The 27729-nt window shown below is 44.0% G+C and overlaps 1 protein-coding gene across 1 annotated transcript in view; it reads left to right on the top strand.

Annotated features, from left to right (window-relative positions):
• The window catches only part of Agbl4 (AGBL carboxypeptidase 4), a 1006503-nt gene that overhangs the window by 854138 nt on the left and 124636 nt on the right, over window positions 1-27729 (top strand). Inside the window, exons 7-8 of the mRNA XM_048351274.1 lie at window positions 16870-16959; window positions 25569-25683. Of these exons, the coding sequence (XP_048207231.1) occupies window positions 16870-16959; window positions 25569-25683 (205 nt within the window). The remainder of the gene's footprint in view (window positions 1-16869; window positions 16960-25568; window positions 25684-27729) is intronic.

The following is a 27729-nucleotide window of genomic DNA, read 5'->3' as shown; positions in this document are numbered from 1 at the left end:
AAAATTAAAAAGCACAAATAAACAAAAATGCTATAGCCTAATCTCTGCTCAGTTTGCAAAGAAACACACACAATCTTCCTGATCCTCTCACAGCCCTCCAAATCATACCACACAGTAATTAGAAATCTAGAGCCTTAGAACAAGGGAAATGACTTTGAGTCTCAATTGAATTTGTTCTCATTTTTTTTTGACAGGGTCAAAGTTTACCTTCCCAGTCTGAATCTGAAAGCAAATTAGAGTCATGTCACTTTTATATTGATGTGCCTGGACTAAGACCTTTGGAAAACATTTTCTTCTAAGAATTGATCTGGTTGTTTTTGCTTGCTCACAATTCCACTTAGCAACCACTGACTTACAGTGTGCCCAGAACTGCGGGGACTGGCTGCATTACACAGAAAGAAACAGGACTCAGTCCCTCTGCTTGAGGACAGAATAAGGGCATAGGATGGCTGTGGCCCACTGGGGACCAATAGTGACACAGTGCCCTGAGCCACAATGCCCAAGGTACTCTGGCTGGAGAGTTCAGGATTTGGATCAGGGACTATCACACTGGGCTTTGGAAGGCATCAGAGCAGCACAGTGGACACACCTCTCATGTATCCCACAACACCTCGAGTGAAGAACACAAGAGCACGGCATCCCATCACTCTGTGCTTCAGGATAAAATCCTAACTCATCCACTGGCAAGCTGTGTGAGGAAAAGCAAGGGACTTAAGCTCTCTGAGTTTTAGTTCTTGATCTGTGAAGTGAGGTGGGACACTCCTAGGAGGGTGGTGAGAATGAAAAGGATGTGCCCACACTGGTGAGCTCAGAGGGGAGGTAGAAGGGAGGGGTAGGAGGGATGGAAGGGGTAGGACTAGAGCTGTAGCTGTCCAGTCAGGTTGCATCCACATTGGCCCTACCAAGGCTGAACAGGTCCCATCACCTTAGCCCAGTCAGGTTACCCTGAGTGCAACAAGAGTCAGGGACCTGCTCGTGGCCAGCCTGCATTTCATAGGCTCCAATAAGAAAAACATTCTTATCCAGGCACTGGTGGCTCAGAGCTGTAATCTTAGCCCCTTGGGGGAAAAAAGAAGAAGCTCAGAGAACATTAGTCATGATTTTTACATAGCTAACAGTGTCATAGCTGAGACTTGAATCCAGGCCTGTCTGATCACAAAACACTTAATTCTAACCACAGTCTTTTCCCAAGAGAAGTCCTCACAAGGGACATTGTCCTTTCAGTTTTCTGCTATTCTCTCTGCTCAGAGGCCCTTCCCTGAGACTTGTCTTGATACTTCTGCCTGGACCCGGGCCTCCCTCTGCCCCATCCCCTCTGCTTTCCTGTGTCAAGGCAGACATCTCTCTGAATCCTCACCGTCCACTGGACTTTGCGGTTCAAAAGCCAGAGGTTGAAAGAACAATTTGAACCAAAGCTGGAGGATTAACCCTCGTTGGAATAGTCCTCCAACAGAAAGTTTCCCCCTAACCATAGCAAGTAGGAGATGTAAGTGTGTTAATAAACCATGGGGCTGGCAGTTTTAAAATATTAATGATTTCTAGAATTGAAAATGCAAATAGCTGTCTGGAACTCCTCCACTTGGCATTAAAGAGAAGGGCTTTGAGAGGACACTGCAGGGAAAGCGGGAACGGGAGAAAAGGGGCTGGCTGGAAGATGGGAAGACACCCTGTTATTGCTACACTAGCTCCATTAAAAAGCCAATCTTGGATTTTGAGGGATACTGGCTAGTCACGTATTAGCAGCTGAGTACCTACTATGTGCCCAAATGGAGTTGGGTAGCCGATAAGAACAAAGGAAGCTCTCTCCAGCCCTGGGTCAGCCTAGTCCACTGGCGGGTGAAGTCAGGGCTCAGCCATGAGCTAGGTGAGAGCCTGGGTCTTGGGAGGTTCTCATCTGAGACAGGATGTCTAAGGGATACCCCCAACACACCCAACATGGGAGTATCTCCACTTATTCAGAAACAGCACTGTCTTTGCTTCACTCTTCAGACTGCTGGGAATCCTCTTCCTAACCTCTGTGTCTTCAAAACGAATCTGCTCTAATTTTTTTTTAACCAGATTGCTAGAGTGAAGAGATGGGAGTTGGGGAGGAAGGGGCAGTTTGGGTCCTAGTGTGATCCCCAACTACCCTCACCAGCTGCTGGCTGCAGAGCCAGGGCAGCTGGATGACAGGCACTGGGCAGGAGAAGTGGAGAGTGAGAGAACAGTAGGGACTGCTGTGGCCACTTGGGGCATTTGCCTTGCCTTGTGGCCTGTCTCTGCAGTGCTGGTTGTGTTTGCAGGCCAGGCCATCCTGGTGCTACCGACTGCCTTCTCCCTGACAGAGACAGGTGGGCCTGTCAGTGCCTTTCAGAACCCCTGAGGCACACAAGTTGTGCTGCTAAACAAGCACTGCTGACTCCTGATGTGTTCATGGTGTCAGACAGCCTGGAGCGGGGTCCCTGGAGGGCCTAGTCTGTCCACATGGCTTTACTGTTCCCACTCTGTGTGCTTATGGACTACCGTTCCAAATGTGCTCTTTTGTCCTAGAAATTACAAGGGCTGTCCATCCAATCACTCCCAGAATCCTCAATGAACTATGGCCTCTCCTTAGACTGATAATGTAGCTACTATATGTCTGAATTGTCCCAGCCCTCTTTGGGTCGTTGCTAGACCTGGGTGTTTGAGGTTTTGAGGACACAGTATGAGCTAGGGACAGTAAGCTGGAAGAGAAAGAGCTCAATGTTTGGGAGTCAGGCCACCCAGGGATCCTGCCCTGGTATAACTGCCCAGCAACTATGGGGTCTGGGGCCAGGCACACACTCTCACCTGCCCATAGGACAGGGTCAGAACATAGGTTCTCAGGATGGCTACCAGGACGGAGTCTCCCTGTTTCTCATCCCCTGGTATCTAGAATAGAGTGGGGATCTGCCATCTGGAGTTCATGAGTTGTTGTTTTTTTTCTTTTTCTTTTTATGGCAAATGTGTTAACCCTCTTCCTTTATACTTTGAAAAATGCCATTCTTCTTCTCAGGGCCATGGTTTATATTTCCCTTAAAAAGTCAATCTGTTTGCTCTACACTTAGTGAGTTCCCTGGGGACAATGTACCTCTATTATCTTAGTAGTACTTCTTGTCCTCTTCCCAGGAAGAGACTCTCTTCAAGAAATTATCTATTAGTGTGCACTTGTTTCCTTGTCTACTTGCCCCCACTCTCCTCCCTTGTTGGGAACAGTGGGGTCTCTCCCTGGGCTCTTGAGTCCCTGAATGAGAGCTGAAGGGGGCTGAGGGGGCAGCTCACCCTGCTCCTTTCTACCACTGATGATGAAACCTGACATGGGAGTGGAGAGCTAGCTGGTTCTAGGTCACACTTGATGTGGTTCTTGCTGGATGAATCATTTGCTTGCAGCCTTCCCTAGAACACTGTATCAGAACCTTATGGGGTAGTGACCTGGGCTGTTGGGGTCTTAGCATTATTACGTGTATCAGAGTTGAGAAAATAGAATATGTTTTCCTCACACACCAAGAGAAAAATGTCCAGTAACAGTCCCCAATATTCCATTTCTCATTTTGGGGGAGGAGGGGTACAACTGCTAGTTCTTAAACTCAGGACCTGGGCACTGTCCCTTACCCTTTTGGGCCACAGCTCTACTTCTGGCCTTTTGGTGGTTAGAGGTAAGAGTTTTATGGGCTTTCCTGCCCAGGTTATTGTCAAATCTTGATCTTCAGCCTCAGCCTCCTAAGTAGCTGGGATTGCAGGTGTGAGTATTCCTGGTAGGACTTCATTTTTAAAATGATGATGGGCTGACAAGGGAGAAAGCTTTGAGATGAGCATCCCCTCTCTAAGTCCCCCAAGCACCTAAAAGGGAGCTATTAATAGGATGAGACATACTAAGTGTCAGGAGCTATGCTATAGGCCTTATAAACACCAACTCATTAACCCCCTGCACATCCCTGAGTCCATCTGCTATGACCCATTTTATAGGGGAGAAGACTGAAGCATGGAGAGGGGGAGTACCTTGCCCAGGGTCGCACTTTCTAAGACTTGGGCCCAGAGCCTGTGTCTAAACCTTCTCACAAGCACATGATCGTACTTTCCGGCGCTAGCCTTCCTAGATGAAACCTGCCTAAAGGTTGGAGGTGGATTGAAGGCTTCAGGAATCAGTCATATTGAAGGCTCCCTCTATGGACCACCCACAGCTTTCAAGTCTTTCCCAACCTAACCTCAGAGGGATGAAATTGTGTTTAGCAATTTCCCTAAGCCGCAGCTTCAAACCCAGGCATGTCCAACTTCTCCTCTACGTACCCCAGGGACAGTGCAAGACAGAATTTGCATAAAGAGTTCAAGTTTATCCTAGGAGTTATGTCCTAGGAGCTCTGTAAAGATACCCTCTAGGAACATGTTCTTGTAAATTAAGTTTTTATAATTTATTTTATTCAAGGAAACTGCACACAATCCAGGTTGTGGAGCCATTAAGACAGTAGGGAAGGGCTGGGGATATAGCCTAGTGGCAAGAGTGCCTGCCTCATATACACGAGGCCCTAGGTTCGATTCCCCAGCACCACATATACAGAAAACGGCCAGAAGCGGCGCTGTGGCTCAAGTGGCAGAGTGCTAGCCTTGAGCGGGAAGAAGCCAGGGACAGTTCTCAGGCCCTGAGTCCAAGGCCCAGGACTGGCCAAAAAAAAAAAAAAAGACAGTAGGGAAGTATAATTTTCTAGCTCAGGTTGACGGGGGTTTTATTTCTTTAGCCAGCAACAGGGATATCAATTATGGAAATATGGAAATGGATGCAAATTGTCAGTTCTTTATATCTGTCCCCACATCTGTGGTAACCTTCCCTTCTTTCACATAAACTTGGGCTAGCCAGAGATCTTGCCTAGGCTGAGCAAAGTCCAGGGGGCTACCTGGCCAATGTCTGAGTAGCATATCTAGAGCTTTAGTAGCCTGTCGTGTGTCTGTTATATTCTATGGTATTTGAACCCTGAATCCCAGTGATAATGATATAACCCATAATTTGTGGCACAAGGAGAGGTTATTTAAGAACCAATGACAAGCCAAGTACTGGTTGCTCATTCCTATAATCCTAGCTAATTAGGAGGCTGAGGTTTGAGAATTTTGGTTTTGAGAGCGCTTAGGAAGGAAACCTGTGAGACTTTTTAAAAAGAACTACCAAAAAAGAAAAGAAAAAGAAACAAGCCAGAAGTAGAGCTGTGGAGCAAGTTGTAGAACACTAACCTTGAACAAAAAAAGCTAAGGGATAGTGCCCAAGCCCCCAGTTCAAACCTCAGTAGTGACACAAAAAGAAAATATAAGAAAACCAAAAGCCTGCTTTTTACTTAAACATATAAGAAACAGTTCACCGCAAGACCTTGGTCTAGTTACTTTCCCTCTTGGAGACCCAATTATAAAATGGGAACATATTAGACCAGAGTTCATACTCATCCTGGTAGACCATACTCAGCTCTCATGGTTATTGTTCTGTGAGACTGTGTGATATCAGCATCCTTAACTTCTCTGATCCTCAAGGCTGTGACTCCTTCTCACTGGAACCAAAAGTAATTGCTGCAGGGAGAGTTGATTTTACGTGTAGTTGATGGCTTATGAATCCACTAACGATGGTGTATGTTTAAAGTCCGTTATTGAGGTCTGCTGTGTGCAGGTGGCTTCTTCTGCAGAGTTCATATCATGTTGACATAGTCTTTTTGTTTCAGCCACACCGATACAGCTGCTCCAACACAGCTATTTTTGATATGGGGACATTTTGACACAGCTGAGAAAACAAACCATTATACTTTCAGCTTAAAAAAAATACCCTTACCAAACAATGAACAGAAGACACATTTCAGACTATTTTTTCTTGTTCCAGATTGCCCGGCACCCATCATGCAGGGGAGACAGGGTGGGGGGGGGAGGGGGAAGAGAATGGGATCCAGGTCAGACTGGGGATTCAGGAGGCAGGGGCAGTGAGGGGCCCAGGGAATGAAGGACAGCGGGAATCAGACATTCAGTGGGTGTGGGGTCTGCTTCACAGAGTACCTGGTAATTTTCAAAAGCAATTTTACATTTAAATGCAGCTATTTCAAAGCTCTCACATCAAAACAACCATGTCAAAATGCCCTTCTCTGTCTCAGACAAAGGAAATGAATGCCAGGAAGAGATGAGCAAGACAGGGCTTCTGCCCCCCAAAAGCTCAGAGTCACCAGAGGGGAAAGGCAGGACCAAAAGAGAAGCAAATTACTATTCTACTGCTGGGCAATTCTTGTAGGGAAGAGAGCAGGGAGCAGAGCAGAGTGACTCTTGTAGGGGGAGGGAGACTTCCTGAGGGGGAGGGAAAGCCAAGAAATGTGTGTTGAATGAATAGTAATAGCCATTGTTAATTGAGGTTTTAATACAGGATAAGCACTGTTACTGTGGTTTATTTTCACAGCACCAGTAAGAAGAATGGTCTTGTTTTTCCCATTTTGCTGCTGAGGAAACTGAGATACCCAAAGGTTGATTGGATTACAATATAGCTAGTAAATGACAGAGCCAGCAATGGACATTAGGCATACCCACTCTTCCCCTACACATGTACACACACACACACACACACACACACACTGGCTACTCTCGTTACTTCCAACCAGCTGAATGGCCTAAGACAATTTACTTACCCCAAATCATCTCTCTTTTCTCATTCCTTGGTCCTATCTTCTCCAGCACATCACTCACCTTTGGCTATATTTTGGAGGATATATTTATAATTCTGTATTCTGTATAGTATTATTTACTTATAATTCTGTAAATATATAGTCAGCATGTGCATATGGCAACCCCTGCTTCAATCCCATAGTAGCTACAAACACAATGTTCTTTTCTTTCTCTCTCTCTTTCCTTTTTCCTTCCTCCTTCCCTCCCTCCCTCCCTTTTTCCTTCCCTCCCCTCTTTCTTTCTTTGCTTTCTTTCTTTCTTTCTTTCTTTCTTTCTTTCTTTCTTTCTTTCTTTCTCTCTTTTTCTTTCTTTTTCTTTCTCTCTCTTTCATTCTTTCTTTCATCTTTCTTTTCCTTTCTTTCTTGTCCCCCTCTCTCCTTGTGGCACTGGAGATTTAACTTGAGGCTTTACACTTAAAAAGGAGGCACTCTACCACAGGACATAGAGGCTGGAGGTGCTCATGTAGCCCATAATAGGGGAGAAACTGAGGTGGAGACAGGAACAACAGATGAACATCAAAGTGCTCTGTAACCTGGGTGTGTGGAGCCTATTCCCAGCACTTTCTTTCTCTCTTTCCTAACCCCTTCTTCCCTTTCCTGTTTCTTTCCTTAGTCTGCCTCAACATCTCATGCACAAGGCGTGGGTTGGTTCATTTTCTTGCAGCCCAGAACAATTCAGCTTCTTGGAAGATGTTGTGTTGAGAGACAGCGAGAAAGAAAAAATTACACTCTTTAATAGAAATACTTTTCCTTCGTTAAATGAAATCTCCAAAGCCCAGTAGCATTTTCAGTGCTTATATAAAGATGCCAGTGGGGATTTGAGATTGAAAGTAGTATTTTTATACAAGTCAATGAAGATCTCAATAGGACAGAGAGAACACATTTCAAATCTAAATTCCAGCAGCTGTCAGGGCAGGTCTTCAGCTCAGAGCCAGGGCTCTGTGATTCCCTGCCATCCCAAACTCTTCCTGATGCATTGGGAGCTCTCCCGTAGATTGCTTCTCTGCTTGGGGAAGCTGTGTTAATGGTGTCTTTCCAAGACTGAAATTGTGAAACTTGAATCTCTACTTGCACCTTCATTCTAATAACTTCTGAGTCAAAACTCAGGTGTTTATAGGAGCTCGAGTCAAAAGCAGATGACTTAGGGGCCTGGACACATGGCCACCCAGAATAACATCTCTTTTATTTAGTATAGAGGGGAGAATGAATATTTCCTCCTGGGAGTGCTGGAGAAAGATTGGTCTCCAAAGATAGTTGGAAAAACTGAGTTCACATGCCAGCACGAATGCCTGTACGTGGATAACCCTGGGCCATGTGTCCAGCCCCAGAACAGTTCTCACCATGGTGTGGCATATCCATACCACTCAAAACCTGTTTCTCTTCTGCCACCTGTCTCCTGACTGCTGGGTTCAAATCCACCGGCACATCTTCAATCCCATAGCAATTAATCTGGTCCATTACCCACACATAGCCATCTCCTCCAGATTTGGGGTTTAACAAAGACAATTGTCTCGTGCAGAGAATTGGCAGTGTCACCACCCATTTGTGCCTGCCTAGGACAGAGGCCTGGAGCTGATGGGACTCCAACAAGCTTTTTCGACAGGTGGAAAATGAGATGAATGAAGGAAGGCATAAGGGTGGGGGGGGGGAGGCAGGTGGGAAATGAGGTGACTGAAGGCATAGGGGGTGGGGAGGGCTGCCAAAGTGGCATTGTGGGTGAAGGACTGGATCTTTTCTAAACCCCTCCAGGCTACCAGGGAGGGAAGAGAAAACTGCAAGGCTTTGAATTCATGAAAAGAATCTCAGATGCCAATAAAACTGTTGGAGGGATTGAATTGATGTTTCTCGACACATTGCTCTGGCCCCTGGAATGACAGAAAATGTTGGAGTCTTGCTGAATCTGGCCTTTACCTGCCTTTTCCATTCAAGAAGTCTGCTTCCCTTGCAAGGCTGATGGCAGCTGTGCCAGGAATCTAGTAAAGAAGGATTCCTTCCCTGTTCTGCTGGGAACAGTCTAGTGCATGCCCTGTACTCCCACATTGCTGGGAGAGGGGAGGGCTCTTACTGAGACTAAACAAGCAGACTGAACTCTTAGCCTTTTACTGTGGAAAAATGCATTACGGAGAAGTCATTTGTAAAAGCCAACTGTTTAGCAGCTTTAATTTACATATTTATCGAGTTTGATTAGAACGGATTGTCTTGGACTTTTCATCCCAGCTTTCACCTCTCCTGGCCCTCTTTTCCTGGGGAAACTGTTTTTGTTGTCCTTGTTGCAAAAGGGCTCAGTAATTCAATTTGCATTTGTGAATAAGCCTGCAGCTAAACCTGGTGAGGAATTCCTGGTGGCTGAGAGGTGTGGATTACCCAGGCCAGGCACTTGGCACTCATTGAGAAAAGTCTGGGAACTCAATGCTGGCTGGTAACTCATTCCATCAAAGCTGAGCAGATACTCTGCATGTACTCCATAAGAACCAACTGTGTGTGAGGCACTGGAAATACACATGTGAAGAAAACAGAGTTGTGGCTCTCTTGCCTTGAAGAATCTATTGGCCCCGCACAACACCTGTAAAATCAGGAGGTTGGACCGAATCACTTCTGTCTGTCAGACGCCAGTTTTGAACACTACTGGGAATCTGGGCTCTACATAGACTTAAAGGAGTTATCTTACTTATTTTACATTGCACAATACATTGCACAACTATATTAAGATATTAAGTTGGTACTGTTATTATCCTCATTGTGCAGATGAGGAGATGAAAGATTCTAAGGCTGAAGGTCAAATACCAGTGCAAGACTTCGACTGAACTCTCTTTGTGCTCATCCTAGAGCACAAGTTCATACTGTTCATAATCAGGCTTCACCTTCTTCTGCCACTGGCCTTCATGCTCCTGAGGGGGGCGGGGAGAGGTGCTCTGTTTCCTTTCTATATCTTCAGGAGCCAGCTCAAAGTCTGGCAGGAGTTTAGCATTTAGAAATTATACCTGAACTTAATGGAAAAAGAAAGTTCATCACTCTCAGCCTTCTCTTATCTTTGGACTTCTGCTCTGTCTGTTCCCCCCGGCCCCAGGCTGCCATAACTAGAACCTGTGGCCATAACATGTTGAGCGCAGTACCCATATCATTGTCCCCACTCTGTTTAACTCTTGCCTGGCACCAGCTTCCCTTCGAGCAATCAATCCTAGAAAGCTCCTATTTGAGAATCAGAGCAGCTTTAATCCCAGGGTTTGCATTCTAGGGTCCCTGATATTAACTTTCCAGAGTTCTTGATGGAAGGAAGTGGTAGGAATAGCCCTCCAGCATTGGCCTGCCTTCCTGTTCCCAGGCCTAGGGTGCCAGACCTCAGCCAGCTGGGGCAGCCTGACAAAAGAGCAAAGCTCAGAGCTATTCCTGTGACTGTCAAGGTGATGGCTCCTCCACTGGCCTGAGTCACCTGTGTCTCAGGTCTGCTCCTCTTTTTGGCTTTCCTTCACTTCTGATGTGCAGATTGTATATTGGGTACCATTCAGGCAACAGATTACATGTCACTGCCCCTTGGAGCTCAATGCAGCAAGCAGAGGCTGTGAGGACATTCAATGCTCTGTCCTGGTGTCCAGATCTGCGCCACCACTCTCTAGTTCTGTAATCTGTGGCAAATCACTTGTCCTCCTTGAACCTCCACTGATCCTCTTTACAGTGAAGCTGGCTTTTCTTTTTCAGTGACCTCACAGGCGTTGCCATGCACATGGTCTCTGTGAGTCTCCTGCAAGTCAGAGACTTCCTTTTTAATGCCAACGGACAACTTTTATATGTCTTGAGACCTGTGAGGACATTAACTGGGAAAGACACACACCTTTTTGGTGTATACTGGTATTAGAACTAGGGAAGTGAAGGGGAATATCAAAATCAAGAGACAAAGGATAAAAAGACAAATGACTCCAAAAGCAATACTTGCAAAACCATTTGGTGTAAATCAAATGAACAACTCATGGGGGGAGAAGGGGAGGGGGGAGGGGGGAATGAGGGAGGAGGTAACAAACAGTACAAGAAATGTATCCACTGCCTTACGTATGAAACTGTAACCCCTCTGAACATCACTTCAACAATAAATAAGGAATAAAAAAAATGCAAAGCTCCAACTTAAAAAAAAAAAAAAGAAGGGCTCCTGTCTTCAAGAATCAGTGCTTCCTTTTTCTCTCCATTTCTTTGTCATGAACACTCCTTTCAGCTATCTTTAGTTCTCTTCTTCCTCCTTACAGATGATAGAATGTTTGGTGCTCAATCCTGAGGCATGATGGAGTTTTAGGTCCTGAAAGATCTAACGTATGTGCCTGGGAAGGCTAATGGAAGGTGAGATGCTCATGAATTGGAAAAGAAAATAAACTTAGCCAACACCATTGTTTTCTCAAGATTTCTTGGAGGCACTGGAGAGTAGATGCTGGGTCCACTAGGGTAGAACAAATTTGAGTTGTGGCTTTCGGTCTGACTTGACCATAGCAGCAAATGATCTGTGAGCAAGTTAGGGTAAGGGATCCAAACAGCAAGCTGTGAGTTCAGGGCAGGGGTAGGACATCATGATTTGGGAATACATGGAGAGAAGTTAGGAGTCGTTGGAGAAGTTAGGGCAAAGACAGAAAGCATAAGAAGCCAAAGAGTTTTTGAAAGGTAGTGGCAAGGACAGTCTGAATAACAGTGGTTATTTGTTTGCTAGTTTTTGTTTTGGTTTGCTTTTGTAGTGGTACTGGGGCTTGAACTCAGGTTTGGCACTCTCATTTGGCTTCTTTGGTCAAAGTTCATGCTCACACTACTTGAGCCATACATACCTCTACGTCTGCCTTTTTTTTTTTGTGGCTAATTGGAGTTAAGTCTTAAGAAAAAAAAACACCAGCCTAGGCTGGCTTTTAATTTCAACCCTCAGATATCACACCTCCTGAAGGGTTAGGATTATCAGGCATGAGCTGCCAGCACTGAAGAATAGAGTTCTGGTAAAGGAATGGTTCTATAAACAAAGGACTATTTTGCCTCTGCAGGCATAGGACATCAGTGATGTGTGCAGTTAGTTTTGATTGCCATAACTGGGACAGGGGTGTTGCTGGCACCTGGCATCTAGTGAGGAGATGGTAGGAACCCTGCTAAAATCCCACATCTCCTATCTCAGCACCAGCAGAGAGAGCATCTAGCTCAAGACATCTATGGCCCTGAGGCCACTCTTGTATGTCACTCAATAAATAGTACCTACTAAGATGGGTGAAATCACATAGCAGAGACATTAAGTCTCTCACTTAAGGTTGTATGTGTGTGTGTGACACCTAGAAGTCATTAGCCACATTTTACTAGTCATTGGATAAGTCATTGGCCCAAATCTTCCCAGCCTAGGAAAATCTGAAAGCTCTCCATTTTACCCTCTCAGGGACTAGAAGATGCCCTAGGAAGGGTGTCTTGTCTGGTCTCCCTCATTTAGTTCTTCCTTCCTGTTGGATTCAACCTCTAGGCAGCATGGCTGGATATCATAGACAGCATAAGTCCGCTGGTTCTCCACATCCTCCAGGAAATCCACCAGGATCTCTTCTAGGGGGACATTTTCTCCTGAAATAATATCTAAGAAATTCTTTACCTTGGCCTACCTTTTTACTGTAATTCACAGCCCCCATCTCTTCTTTATTGTCACTGTCAACAAGAATAATATTCTGCCATTACCTTCAGGGTAACCCATTTTGTGCTAATGAAATCAGATAAAATGTGTTAACACTAGGCTAAGCCTAGAACTAGTCCTGGGTCAATGTGAATTTTCTCCTTCATTCCTCCAAGCAGGCTGAATAAGAGGACTGCAGACAGTGGAGATGGGGGAGTTGGTGGGGGGGGGGGGGCGGGATGGGGTTCCAGGCAGGGAGGAAAATGTGAACTCAGCGTGGAGGTATAAGGGAACTTGTCCTGTCTGGCAGATGGCCAGGAGTCAGCTGAGGCCAGGGCTTGTGGAAGAGGCTGGACAGATGTGTGGTCACCAGCTGCCAGAGAGAGGAGTTAGGAGAAGGAGGCTGGGCCCAGTGCTAAGGAAAACAGAGACATGATGAAGAAAGAGTTTTAAGCAGAAAAAATAGAAGGCTCCCAATCATGGGGATCCTATTTATTCTCCAAGAGACAATATGTCATAGTGTCTAAGAGCATAAATTAGAAATTCATGAAGATCCAGGTTTAATTTTGGCTCCTACACTTGCTACTTATGTAAATTAATGCATGTCACTTAATGTTTCTGTATCTCAATTTTCTAATCAAGAAAAGAGGGTTAAGAATAGTATAGTAATAGTAAGATGTTTCATTGGGTTACAGTGAGAATTAAGTGAGAGCATGCATAGGAAATGATAGCACAGGAGGTATACTCAGTAAGTGCTAACTTCTTGGCTACCCTAATGAACTAAATTTCTTGTCCTTCATAATGTAAAGAAGAGGTTAAGACATGGGTTCTTCTTGGGTTTGGACTCTGGTTAGGGCACTCATTTTCTGTGAGAATGAAGGAAAGTCAATGATCTTTCTTGACCCTGGTTTTCTATAAAGATAGTAATAGCTGTCACGTGACTACAGAATAGGTGTTCAATAAACATTTTATGAATGAGAAAATAAGGGATGATGACGGAATATAGTGAAACAGGGTTACTTCTATGTGTGTGTCTGTGTGTGTGACTGTGTACACATGTGTACACATGGGTTAAGGAAGCTACACAATTCACATTTGAATCTAAACACCTTCAGTTTAACTGAATATCACGGTGTGGCTGCCTCAGTTCTATTTGAGGGTACTCTTGTACCTTTGAACTTGTCAACTTCCATGGACTGTCTCATTTTACCACCCTATAGGTTTGCTCTTAGTCACATTGTTTGCATTTGGTTCTACCCTAGCTTTAGCTTTCTTCAAGCATCCTTCTTCCTTCATCCCTGCTGCTGTCACCAAGAATACATTTAATTAGCTTTGCATGGAATCTGGGGATATGGTTGGTGATAGGAGGGGGTAGGAGAGGCCTCATGTCACACCAAACTCAGAGCTGCTACATTACCTTAAATTGATTTTGCAAATGAAAGCTAAAAGCTAAGCAAAGGCAATCCATCCATTTTGCCTAAAGATGATTATAATGCTCTTTTATGGCCTCCTAAATGACAAAGCAATTTGTTACCTGCCTGCATCAACATTTGCTTATATTAGCACCCGAGATGCTTGATTTTTATTAGCCCCACGTTATCATTTTATGAAGACACAAGGGCTCAGTAAAATTAGTGTGCAAATAGAATGCCCATTTTGCATTTCTCTGTGGTCAGCAGAAATGTTAAATGCAATTGAGTTGATACTGGGTCAGGGGAGACATCCATAAAGTTTGCCTTCACCAAGGGCATCAGTTATGCCATTTATCATTTTTGGACTGCTGGGGTGCATGGGGTCAGTGTTAGGTACTGGATTTTTTCTAAGGGTTTGGTGATTTGTGTTATTTTTAAGTGCAAAAGTAATAAACATTAAGTAGCTCAATCTCCATCAGTGATAAGGAATGAAAGTAAGTAAACTCTCTTGTGTCCATTATAGATGGAAATGTAGCAGATCTTATGATGTTAGTGGATCCAAAAGGAGACAGGTAAGGGAGTAAAGGGGCACTGACAGGGAGAGCTGTGTGACTGTGGGCACATCTCTTCCTTATGTGCATCTTAGTTCTCTCACCTGTAAAACAGGGTTAACATTGTCCACCTCACAAGAGCATGATGAAGATTCTACCCATAAAGAGAAGTATGATCTATGCAATATTTTCATTCATTAATTTAACAAGCAATGCATGAATACCTGCTCCATACAGAGTCCCAGGAAAGAAATTGGATAGACACCCACAGATAGACATTCATTCATTAGCTTACATCCAGTCCAGGAACTACTCAAGTGTTTAAATCTTTTTAAACCATGGACCGCTTCAGAGTGGTAGACTTTCTCTCTCCCCCTTTGAGCCTAACAGTGCTTAGCATGGACTGACCACAGGATGAGCTCTTGTGTGTATTTAGTCTCATAATTTTTCTGGGGAAGTAGTGACTCCAAACCCTACTCAAATGGACCAAGCAGTTTCAAGCCTTTAGAACAATGCTGTGTAGAATATTCTTTTACTTTAGTCTCTATCTGTTGGAATAATGAACAGTCAAAATGACATGTCACCAGTATTCTAGAACGAGAAAGCCTGTTAACTCTTTCTATACTCTTTACCTATCCCAAGATCATCCTCTAACATAGAGGGGCTCCTTTCATACTGTTTTTCTGTGTTCCCTTCTATATTTCTTTAGGTTACCTGTTCCATTCTGTGTCAGTCCTTCTGTTCATGGTTGTGTACCCTTTCCTCAATCTATCTTTTTAGGGAATGTCACTCTTGGTGACAATAACTGAACTTTATTATACTAGTTAGAGCTTAGAACTTTATTTGGAGGCATTCTACTACTTTTCTGTTTATCTAATCATTTTTCTTAGATGCTAGATATTGCAAATTATACATTGTTGGGTATATGGATTTTGTGGTCTTCCTTTAAAGAGAGTTGGGCTTCATAGTATAAGCAGTTAATATTCCCTTTATTCAATTGATTCTTTCAACACTTGTTTGAAGCCTTATTAGAACATGTATTCACGTATCACTAACTTATGGCATTTCTGCGTTCTTATTCTTCCTGAATGGTCAACAAAGACTTTTGCTTTGGTAACAGGAATTCAAATAAATTTTACCCTGTTATTACTCCTGAGAAATGTGCAATTCACAGTTCCCTGGCCATTTTTTCCTGACATCATGGAATATGCTAGGTATCTGCCCTTCACTGACAAAAATACCTGAGATAACAATTTTTAAGGAGGAAAGTCTTATTTGGCCTCATGGTGTTAGAGGTTTCACTCCATGGTAACTTGGAGCTGTTGCTTTGGGGCTTGGGAAAGCACAACATATCATGATGGGAGTGTTTGATAGGGAAAATTGCTTACCACATGACAGCTGGAGGGAAGCCTGAGAGGAAAGGAGGAACACGAGTCCTAACTCCTTCAAGAGCATGCCCCCAATATCCTAACTTCCTCCTAATAGGCCCCATCTCCTAAAGATTCTACCACGTCCCAGTGATGCCACATATCTGCAGTCCAGGCTCCAACATGTGGGCTTCCTGGGCTACTCAAACTACATAATGAAGAGTCACCCTTTGCATGTACATCTTGAAATCTAACAAATAGTTGAGAAGAATGCTTTACAGGCATCTGGAGCATGTTTTATCTACAGTGCTCTATCCTCTCTGGAATTCAGAGATTCCTCACAAATGTCACCTGCTAAACTTAAAGCTCAATAAGACACCTGTGCTCTACTCAAGATACTACTCCCTGTTCTATAATGCACCACCAGGCAAAATGCCAGGATATCTATAGGGCATAATTCATTTTCTTCCCTTTTCTCATGCTTTTTGTCCAATGTTTATATATTTTGCTTAATTTTCTACTTGTTCAAAGATGAAAGGAAATCTGGCCCCTGTTACTTTCCCACTACCATTTAAGAATTTGGGTTCTAATCTCAGCTCTTGCCACCATGCATTAGCTGGGTAACCTTGAACAAATTATATAACTTCTCTGAGTCTCAGTTCCTGCCTCTATAGCAGGAATGTCTATTCCATGCTGCTGTGAGGATTATAAATATGTGTAGGGATAATCCTCCTGACACAAAAGGGACTGATTAAATAGCAATTGCTACTGTTACTATTATAGAAACACCTGCCTTTTATTTTTACCATGTACTAGATATTTGCTGAGTACTACATAATACATAAGCTTATTTAATCATCACAACAACCCTATAAAGTAGTTACACTCATCTTAGCTTATAGATTAAAATACTGACACTCAGAAAGATAGACAATATAGCCTAGGGTCACATCCAGTGGTTTTGGGAGTCAACTTTACTCATACAGCTTCCTCAGATGATTGCAAATATCACATATTATTATAATATGCAATGTAGCACCAAGAAAAGGGAATGCAGTCTTTTAATATTGAATAGCTAGGAACATAATTTAATTAGTTAGTAATGGCTAGGCATTAATGGTTCTAATGCAATGATTTAAGAGATAAATGTAAAGCGTTCAGCATATTCTTCATCTGCCTCTCTCCCACTTATCAGTTCCCAGTCTCAGCTTTCCTTGCCCTCCTTCGAGATCATGATCTCCTTCCATTTTATCTTTACAGATAATCTCCGGGAAGGGGCAGAGCAGAAAGTGGTATTTATCACAGGACGAGTCCACCCAGGGGAGACACCTTCTTCCTTTGTGTGCCAAGGTGAGTTGAGGGTTTCATATGAAATACTCCCACATCCAGCTGAGGCAGTGTGGGGAATTCAGGGAGAGTGTAGTTACATGCAGTGCCATTATCTTGGGTAGAGATCTAAGTCACCTCTTCAAAAATGTTACTCCTGATCTCTACCAGGTCTTGTTTTAATAAATGCCTATTGATTAGAGGCATCTATGGATGAATAGATGAATAGATGGATGGGTAAGTGTGCAGGTGGCACTGAATGAAATTCTCTCTATGTGCCACCTGGAGCATAAGCTATAGTTACCTGCATTTCCTGTCTTCACTTGTTCAACAGTTCACAGTGACATGAAATCCGGCCCTACGTCAGTGTGTCTATCAGTGGAAGGGCTGTAAAATGCAAAAGAAAAGACAACAAATCATCTATTTATTCATCCACTTACATACTCACTCAACAAACAACTTTTGAAGTACCTACCATAGGCAAGGAAGCACGCTTGACACCACACAACCAAAGGCAAATAAGACCATCTCTCTTCTCAGGCACATTGCTCTATCACTGTATTTTAACTTTTATAATGACATATTTAATTGACACAAAATAAGAAATAAGTACTTAATCAGCTCTAGTCATCGATATAAATGGACTCAATAAATAATATAGAAATAATAATAAAATTAATTCATCAGTACCCATTCTATTTACAAACAGGAATATTATCAAATTCTTTTAAATGGCTTGTCCTGTTTCCTACTTGCCCCTGGCATTTAAAAAAATCAACTCGAATATTGTGGTTTTGATTTTAATCTTTCTTCGTGGTTTTACTGTGCATGTAAACACTCATAGGAAATGTGATTCCTAAGAAAAATAATCATTTTCCATGATTTAGAACTTTATGAAAATCCCACCATTCTGCATTTATTGAGACTTGCTTTGCTCCCAGTGTCCATGACAAGAAGAATAGTTACTCAGTTGCTTTTCACCACTGTATTATATTCTATGTTTGTCTATAGCTCAATTTACTCACCAAGTCTTCTAATAATGAATAATTGGATACTTTTTTCAGTGCCAGTGCCCTTTTATACATGCTACCTCATATACATATGTACATTCCTTCTTAGGGTATAAAGTCCAAGAATGTAACTCTTGGATCATGAGATAAATGCAGCTTCAACATTGCCAAGTTTTGCCAAATTTCTGTCCCAAACATCCATCTGCACACTCTTTAGTTCTTGCTGTCTACATTCATGCCAGCATGTTCTCATTTGTACTCATCTAGTGAATATATGACAGGTGAAAATATCTGACATTTTACATTTGCCAAGCATTGTTCTAGGCACTTTCTGTATTTTGTTAATCTTATTAATTTTCTATGCCACAGAAATTAATATTGAATATATTTTTCCCATGTGAGCAAACTGAAATTCTGACAAATTAAGTAATTTACCTTATTTCAATTTCAAGATAGCATAAGGCTGAAGGGCAAGGAAAAATCCTCTGAAAGTTATTCAACTTGAAGTCATCAATGTGGTGCTGTAGAAGTTTCTGGAGATCTGTCATTAGACAGCCCAGAGGTCAAATACTGGTTGGACTACCTCCTAGCAGTGGGACTTCAGTTTCCTCACATGTAAACTCAGGATGACAGTGCTCTCTAGGAAAGCTGTTAGGGAGCTGGCGTGAGATGAATGTAAATATATCACCCACGCCCTGTGCCTGGCACACAGCAAGTACTCGACAGATGCCACCTCAGTCCCCATGGGAATCTAAGGTGGAGATCCAGCACCGTGCAGATAAACATGTGTTTCACTTTCCCTGTTCCTAGTCTTCCCAAGCTGTGATTAGGCACAATTGCTTCCCTACCTGTATCAGCTGAGGAGACTGAGGTACAGAGAGAGGAAGGGACTTGTCCCAAAGCAGAGCAACTTTTCTGAGGCATGTCTGGGCTCCAATTGCTCCCAGCATGTCCTTGTGGTAACCTCTCCCAGGTCCCTCCTGGGTTCACCTACTCCTTTACTTGTAACCATCTGTCAGTTACTAAACTCGGCAGCAGATCTGTTCCCCTAGCCGATTGGATGTAATTGCTTTGTCCTTGTTTACACAATCACAGTAGTCTTGCCATTAAGATTTGTGTCTCTGTGAAGCCACATCCTCATGCTCACTTCTTCCAGAGGCAGTAGGCAGAGGGCAGGGTCACTATGGCGTTTTACCAGAGTATGGAGTTGAGTGAATCTCTTTCTGATAACCGTGGAAAAGGATCTTTGCATGGTGCTCATTTGAAATACTCAGCAGTGATGTCTGCATGTTTACTCACTGGCAAAACCTTTCACCACAGGGCCTTTGCATCTGTGGTTTCCTCTGCCTAGTAGGACCTGAGCATACTCCTTGCCATGTGGCTACTGCCTCTCATCTCCCAAGGTTTATTTAAAGTACCTGCACTGTGGCCCTTCCTGGCCCACTTTGTCCAGCCCTCTGCTTTCTGCTTACAGAAAGATGGTAATCTAAAGATTACCATCATCAATAAAAGGCTTTTACTGCCCTGAGTGGTTATGGGATTGATTTGCATTTGTTTCTCCCCTACTCAACTATGAGCTATTTAAAGTCTAGAGGTTGGCTCTCCAGTGGTCATTTTCTGTATCTGTTAAATGAAATTATGGTCTCCATCTTCTGGGGCTCATGTGCATAACAAAGACTGTGTTGGCTCTGAATTGATAAAACTGAATTAAAAAAAAATAAGCAGCTCATGCAGCTAGCAAATGTCAGAGGGGAGCTTTGACCCCAGACCTGGCTAGCCTGTACATGCTCCTTTGTTCTACTTAGGGATGGGGAATGCTAAAAAGCCAAGTTTGTACCTGGAAGAATGCACAGTTATAACCACTCCACAACTGATGCACATTTTTCAGGTGGGGATTCAGGAGCTCAAGAAAGCAAGATGTCTTCTTCTGTGCCCTACAACTTCCTCTTTCCCTGCCTCTGTAGTTGTCCCTTGAGACAGTCAGTTTATTCTTCCTCTAGGCAGCATTAGATAGGCATTACTCCCAACTTCTCCACCTACACTTTCATGGAGACAGCTACCTCAAGCCCCAAATAACATATCTAGAGGTTTTTTCCCCAGACAGAGCCCACCATTCCCTGGAAATATAGGCAAGTCTGAGGTTTGGAAGGATGATGGCCAAGATTGCCCTGGTTCTTGTAGCACTTCCTCATTAGCTGGCTGAGCGACCTTGAGCAGGAAGCAGCCATGTGAGGCTGGTTGTCCCCATCTGTCTGGGACCATGATTCTCACTGCCAAGCTGCTGATGCACCTGCTGCTGGGAGTAAAGTCACATCAGTGCAGAGCTCTGAAAGGGCGGCATTAACAGTGACGAAGTCTGACTTTCCTGAAGACTTGGTGTGGAGAGAGTAGACTATAAGCCATTCCTTTCATTCCACACTTCACTAGGGCTTCTGTGAGGTCCATTTCTCTTCATGTGCAGCTCCAATGTGAGAGGACAGGGGAGCACAGGTGTGATGCAGTATCTGGGGTCTGATGGGACTGCTAAGGATGGGATCCCAGGTCCTTCACTTACCTAAGGAGCACCACAGAACCTCTCTGTGCTTCAGTTCCCTTTTCTCCAAAGAGAAATAGTGGGAATCCTGTATCACTGTTGTAAAGAAGTTACCAAACACATACCCATACAATTTTTAAGATAGTGCCTGAAATACAATGAGCATGGAGTCAGGGAGACAGCACTAACAGACTGTGCTATCAGTCCTCTGCATGGCTCTTCTAAGCCTCACTGTGAGCCCACACTCTGGTGTGAGCCTCTGAGATTGTGGGCCCCACTCTGCTTTGCTGCTTTGGTTAGCTGGGCCCTCCTCACCTGGAGGTTTTGATTGTATGTTGGAAATTGGCCAGAAACAGAGATAGACCTCACTTCCTGACTCCTAGCATTCACTGAAGCTTCCTGAAGCAGTTGGGACACTCTCATCATAAATTCCACCTGCAAAGCACTTGATAATGAGACCGACACTCATGGAATGCCACTGAGAGCCAGGCATGCCAGGCTCAGGTTGAGAGGAGGTAGTGGTATGGCTGAGGTGTGTAGTAGGATGGGCCTGAGGACCCACTTCTGCCTGCTAGCTGAGGAGCGCTTACATTAGCAAGTCCATTGATTCTCAGCCTGGTTCCTCACTTGCAACACAAAGCCATAGTTATTTGCTCAGGAACTTCCATAGGGATGAAATCTGCTAAGCTGTGCTCACACTCCTGTGTACATCCACAGGTATCCCTGGAAGTCTCAGACTCTTACTCCTGCTTTATCAGAAATATCAAGGGGCTCACTGGATATCACCTGGCAAGTTAGTGGTGGAACAAGAGATTGGATCCAGGTGTCTTGCCTCCCAGACTGGGCCAAGATGCCCCCTCTACCTCCACAGTGTGGACATAAAGATCCCTCTTTTTCAAGAGGTTCACTCCTCAGAACCACATTGTGAGGGTTAGAGGAGGAGGAAGGAAAAGCACACATGTATGTACACACACACACACACACACACACACAATGACCTCATAACCACTAGTTCTACCAGCCACCACAACCAAGCCGACACAACCTAATCTATCTGCTTCCTATCAGTCAGGTTTTCTCCTTCTTGTACTTGGCTTTCCTTCTACCCCTGGTCCTCACTCATGTGTCTTCTTCTCCATTTCAGCCACAAATAGCCTCTCATCATAATGGTATAATGGGTCCTTTTACTGCTATAGATCTCTTTTTCTTTGAGAAATGGGCCGAACCGGGAGTGGAGAGTGAAATCTTATACTGGGAACCTTAAGTTCTTCAGAGCTAGACTCTATGATTCCCCGCTTTAAGGTCCTCGGGCTTGGCGGAGGACAGAATGTGCCTGGTGACAGACAGGAGAGGAGCTGGAGTGGCTGCTGTCAGCACACCATATTCTGGGACCAGTAAAGGTCCTGACTGTCATGTTTCTAGCCCAGGCTCTTCCCAGTCTATGATGTTGCCTTGGAGCAGAGAACAGAAACCACTAAGCCTTACACAGCATTCTCTAGAGGGGAAAATCATGTGGGCATATGCAAATTACTGCGCAAAACATATGCAAATGATCTGATTCTTTCCATCTTGCTTTAATAACAACAGCGGCAGCAAAAACAACAATAAAGCACTGCTTTGAAGCCAGTAGAAATTAAGGTAAATGACATCTAGGCCCCAATGAGGCACTCATCTAGTGATGTCACACCCTGACTGTTTCTCTGACTGTGAAATGGAGCCTGTAGCATTGCATATCAACCCAATGAATGAAGAGACCTTTGTGGGTCTGACTTTATTCATTTTATGTGTATCTACTGAGTGTTTTCCATGTGTCAGGCACTGAGAGTATGGTAGCAATGACTGTGAACCAGTTTGTGCTTTCCTGGAACTCACGGCCTGCAGGGGAGATAAAAATGATAACCAGAGGTTCAGGAGAGGTAATTTCCCTTATTTTTCTGGACTTAATACCCATTTTGAGATCCCCACACTGCCAAGGGCCAGAAACATAATCTCCACCATCTTGCCAAAGGTTGTATGATTTTCTCAGTTGCCAGATGCTTAGGGGAGAGGAGGAAGGGAGGGAGTAGGGTAGTACTACACTAAATCCCTGGCACATATTCCATTCTCAAGATTCTCTGGGCCTTAGTCACACCAGAGCCTTGGAAGTTCTCCACCACATCAGTCCCTTTTTGCTGATGACAATCTGCTTTATATTTGCTGCTTTTTTCTTCTCTTTCTACTCCCTGCCTCCTCCCTAATCCAGCCTTCAAGATGTCATACCACTGTATTCTTTCCATCAAAGCACCAATCCAGGCTGTAATTAGGAGTCCTCTCCAAAGCTCACACCTTGTGACCCCTGGCTTCACAGTCTTTTATGTATCTTCAGCTGTACTGTCAAGTCCCTGCTTACTTCTCCCATTCCTGTCTCCCACTCCTCCTCAAAGGAAGAGCAATGATCAAAACAACCCATGTATACACTTATCTTGTACCAGATACTTGGTTTGTATCCACTCATTTAAATCTGCACAGTAACCCCACAGCCCATAATTATTCTCACCTTTTTAACTGATGAGGAAACTGAGAAGCAAGGCTAATATACCCCAGCCAATGAGTCCTGAGGAGGAAGCAAGTCTACTTTCTGTCTGCACTTTTCACCTTGAAGCTATCTATGTCTCTGCAATTGAATAGCTATCTTCTTTCCCATCACCAAGCTTCTGTGTAAGAAATCCCCTGCCTGGGTACCTTCTTGGCACCTTCCATCTGGCCCGCTCATTCTCCAGGACCTTCTTAACCTCTAGATGATTGGGTCATAAGCCCCTGCTAGTTTCTCATATTCTGTGCAGTGTCTGTCAGACCCTTGGCCTATCAATAAGGAGATGACAGGAACATCAGCTTCATCTTAGAATGTTCAGCACTCGCCCTGCCTAGGGGTATTTGTAGACTGATTGTCGATTTCACTAACTCCAGGCTTTGTCAAGCTTCAGTGAATTCTGGGACTGATCCATCAATAGGCATTTATTAAGCACCTGCTGTGGGCCCAGTCCTGAAATAACAATAATGAACACAAGGTTCTATTGTGGTTGGCCTGGTGAGATTCATTCTGGCCAGCTGGAGTTTCACACTGGGCAAGATTCCCTGCCACTCAGCTTTAATTTCAAATCTTCCACCACTTTTCTTTCCTCACCTAGCCTCTCTGGTCTACAGCCTTCCCATTTCTGTTTCCCCCATCTTTCTGATTAAATCTGCCCAAAGGAAAGGACCTGGTAAACTTGTTCAGCACAGAGCAAGGACTGAAGTCAAGGGAACACATTTTGGTGCTCAGCAGGAAGGAGATAACTCTCCTTACCTAACAGACCAGGATTTGTCCACTTGGGGGAAAAGAAATAAAACTAATGGAATCATTTGAGGTCAGTGTCAGATGTATCCTTAGGATTTCCTTAGCTCTTTCTCTTTATTATATAGAGAGTATGCCCAGAAGCTTCCTATAGCTTACCCAGTGATTGAGCCAAAACTGGGACCTAGGTGCTATGTAGAGATCTAAGATGAGCCCAGATGTTCCTTCCCTGACAGGCAGCAATCTTCCAGATTTAGTACCACCCTTCTGTCAAGTTGAAAAAACTGCTCAGAGAAAGCTAGCAAGCAAGGCATCCAGCTAACAACCAATTAAGGTTCAAATACTCCTCCATTCATTCTTCTCCCTGAGTTCCTCTGTTTCCTTGTCCCATGCAATGCTTTTGACCCTTACATACCAGAAATGGAATTTCCTCCCCACTCCTGCTCTCTCCCACATTCTTCCTTTTACTCCTTCTTCTCCACTTCTCTCTTCCTCTACTACTGAATAAATAAATGAGGGAAGATCTCAAGACAAAAGATGAGTCTAAACCTTCCTCCTCTCTTTCCCCCTGTCCACCTGGGGGAGGGAGCTCTGGGCCACTACAGTCTCTGGTCTGGCTTTGTTTTCTCTTTCTTCTATTAGCTGCCTAATTGGCAGCCCAATTAATCTGTTCATCTGTGAAGGAGGATGGATCATGACAAGCTACTCCATTTCCAGAAGCCATTCTCAGAGGCAGCATGGCCAGACCCTGAGTACAGACTGGCTCCTTGATAGAGGGCCACCCCGGGAGCTGGGGTCAATTAGTAGACAGATTAAGCAATTATTAGCCCCTAACAAGGGTGCCTGGCATCATTACCCTGCCTGTTTACTGGCAAACTGCAACCTTAATATGAGGACCAACAAATAAATTAGGGCATCTGGTCCACTGTTGCATTGGCTGAGAAGTAAATGCAGTCCAACTGGCTCTGGACTGCTGATGGATTCTCAGCTTGGCATAATAAAAAGCTTGAGATGCCCCTTGCTGGTCACAGCAGCTTTGGAATGTGTTCTGGAGTGATTGATCATTCCAAGAGCTTAGTGCCTACTGCTGGGCATGTGGATTGTTCTTAGTTACCCTACTGGCTGTCTTCCACCTGCCCGTCAAGACCCAGTTCAAAGATTCCCTCTCCTCCAGGTCTCTCTTGGCTTCCCTAACAGGGAATGGGACCCATCTGCCTTTTTAGAGACTTTCCTCGCACTTGCTGGCATTACACTCAGCCCATGGGATGTCGGAGCAGCATTTTATCTGTTTGTTCAGATCTCCCATGAAGAAATGGAAATGTGGAGCAAAGGGGAGGAACAAAGGCTCAGAGCTGTTGATTTTCCCACCCCCTAAGCGCTGGACAGATGCAAGCCATCACCCGAGGGTGCTAAAGAGGGAAGGACATGGTCAGTTTCACTCTTCTAAGGGTGGCCCCTCTGGTTTCGTGGGTAAGAACACCTTGCAGAGGTTGTTGGGCCTTCCAAAACACAGCTCAAATGCCATCTTTTCTTGGAGCCTTCCCTGTCTGTCCTCTCCAGCAGGAAGTGCTTTCCTCAGCACCAACCCTGGGCCTCAGTGCTGTGTGTTGAACTGTCTCTTGGAAGATCTGCTGGGATGGCCACATAGCCACAGTAGTAGGTAACAACACAGGCCAACAGTCACCTATTGAGCTCTTACTGTTTTCCAAGATGAGAAGAATATGCTCCTTCCCTTTTTGAAATACTTTGAAGCTAATGCAGACATTTCTCTCCCTAGGGATCATTGACTTCCTTATAAGCCAGCACCCCATTGCCCGTGTCCTTCGGGAACACCTGGTCTTCAAGATTGCACCAATGCTCAACCCTGATGGAGTCTACCTGGGCAATTACAGGTGAGGGAGCGAGGAGAAAGCTGAACAGCTGGTGGTCACAGGATGAAAGGATAGAAGCAAGAAAAACTAGGGGATAAACTTTGAGAAAACATTTTTGTCCTTTACCTTGGTTCTTGACAGTGTGGCTGAGAAGCCCTGGCTATTTCTGCATAGCCAGTGAGGTCACTTGTTGAGGGTTTTCTGAACAGCTCATTGCATGGGGCATCAAGAGAACTAGTATCAGTCTTAACACCTACATTCTGTGTAAACTCAGTGAATTCACTTCCTTCACTGATACACACAGTTTCTCTTGGGTAATGGGCATAATAACTACCTAGCAGGACAGTGGTGAATATCAAAAGAAATTGTGGGAGGAATGGGTTTTGCAGAATCTCATATGGGTTATAATGATCCCTCCTTTGTTGTGGTGTTGCTCCTTGGGGATCATTAATGAAGGAAAGCAGCAGAATTCCTCTTTGATGTGAGCATACCAGCCAGCCCCACTCTAACTCACACCTGAATACTTTCTCCAATATTAGAGCCATCATTTGCCACTTAAAATTCTACTACCTAGGTGATCATTTGCCAAAAGACCATTGGATCTTTTGAGACAGATGGTGTTATTACCCTTATTTCACAGTTGAGGCAAGTGACTTGCCCAAAGTCACACAGCCAATAAGTCACTGGTTTGCTAACTTCACTGCCAATATTGTACAGCTCTACAACTTATTAGTCCATACTTTCAGGAAAATATCTAACCTCAGCTTTGTATGCAAGGCTCTTCATGACCAGGTGCTGTGTCTCATCTTTCTACCCCACCTCATTCTTCCCTCTTAGGACTGTTGCTAAAGCTTCTCCAAGCAAAGCCTATTTCCCCAGCCATCACTGTAGGTTCCTTGTTTCCTTACCTTTGTGCAAATGGCCCTCTGCCCAGACTTAACTCATTTCTTATTTTGTCTAATTAACCTTTTTGGTAACTCAGTTTATGTCCCTCTACTGGAAATCATTCTCTCCCTGAACAGAATTAGCCACTCCCTTTCCTGGGTTCCCTGGTTACTGAATATGTTGTCAGATTACATGTAGCCCAATAGAACTCAAGCCACCAAAGAATGTGGCCTGAATCTTAATGGTCTTTGAATTCCTAGTATCTAACAGCAGCCATCAGCACGATTATACATTAACAAAAGAGATGACTTTACTGATGAGAAAAAAGGCATGGAGATGAGAAGGTCATTGCCCGCACTCAGATTAGAACCACATCTGACACACAGCAGCACCCATTGTACACAGAGTTGGTTTACTGCTTTCCAAAACCATGGAAACTGGGTCCAGAAGGGATCTCTAATGCCCCTGGGTATAAGTTAGAGAAAGCTCATGGGATGTTTGAAGCCTTCATGAAAGACAATTATTACTTCCTCTCTTAATTGGCCAATGTGATGGATCATTAGCATTTGCAAGTTTTATGACTTGTGGCAGGCCTGAGAGCAATGTCTTCCCACCTCCCCTAGGCAGGATGTGCTATTAATGGTGGTAGGAGGGGAAAGACCATTTGATTTATGTTAAAGTTTCTGTTTAATTACATAAACAACAGTGGTGAAAGAGAGGTCAACATTGCCATCCCACACATTTACTTATGTCATCATTTGTGGTCCAGAGAAAGACTAGCTAGAAATAGGCCTGTGACCCTGGCAAAAATGACCGGCCTTAAATGACCAGATACTGGGTGTTCAGTGCGGGGAGAGGGGCTAGATGCCTTCTACATGTCCTCAAACTTCAGATTTTGTGATGGGGAGGAAGAGGTGCTTCAAGGGTTAAAAAAAAAAAAAAAAAAAAAAAAAAACTCTGACACCAGAAATGGTTTCATAGTGAAATTCAAGCTCTATCTTACTCCTAGTGAGAAAATGTGATTCTTTCTCATTATGAAAGTTGGAGGAAGTCTCTAACCACAGGCATTAATCCTGTTGCTAAAACTGTTCTGAATAGCAACAAAGAGCCCATCATCGATCAGGAGAATTTACTGCTAAAGCTTTGGAGAGTCTGAAAAATAATCATAAAGGCTCAGAATTG

This window comes from Perognathus longimembris, chromosome 7 (genome assembly GCF_023159225.1).
Source record: "Perognathus longimembris pacificus isolate PPM17 chromosome 7, ASM2315922v1, whole genome shotgun sequence".
NCBI lineage: Eukaryota > Metazoa > Chordata > Mammalia > Rodentia > Heteromyidae > Perognathus > Perognathus longimembris.
Note: the sequence above shows the minus strand (reverse complement) of the source record. Positions and strands in the feature narration are given on the sequence as shown.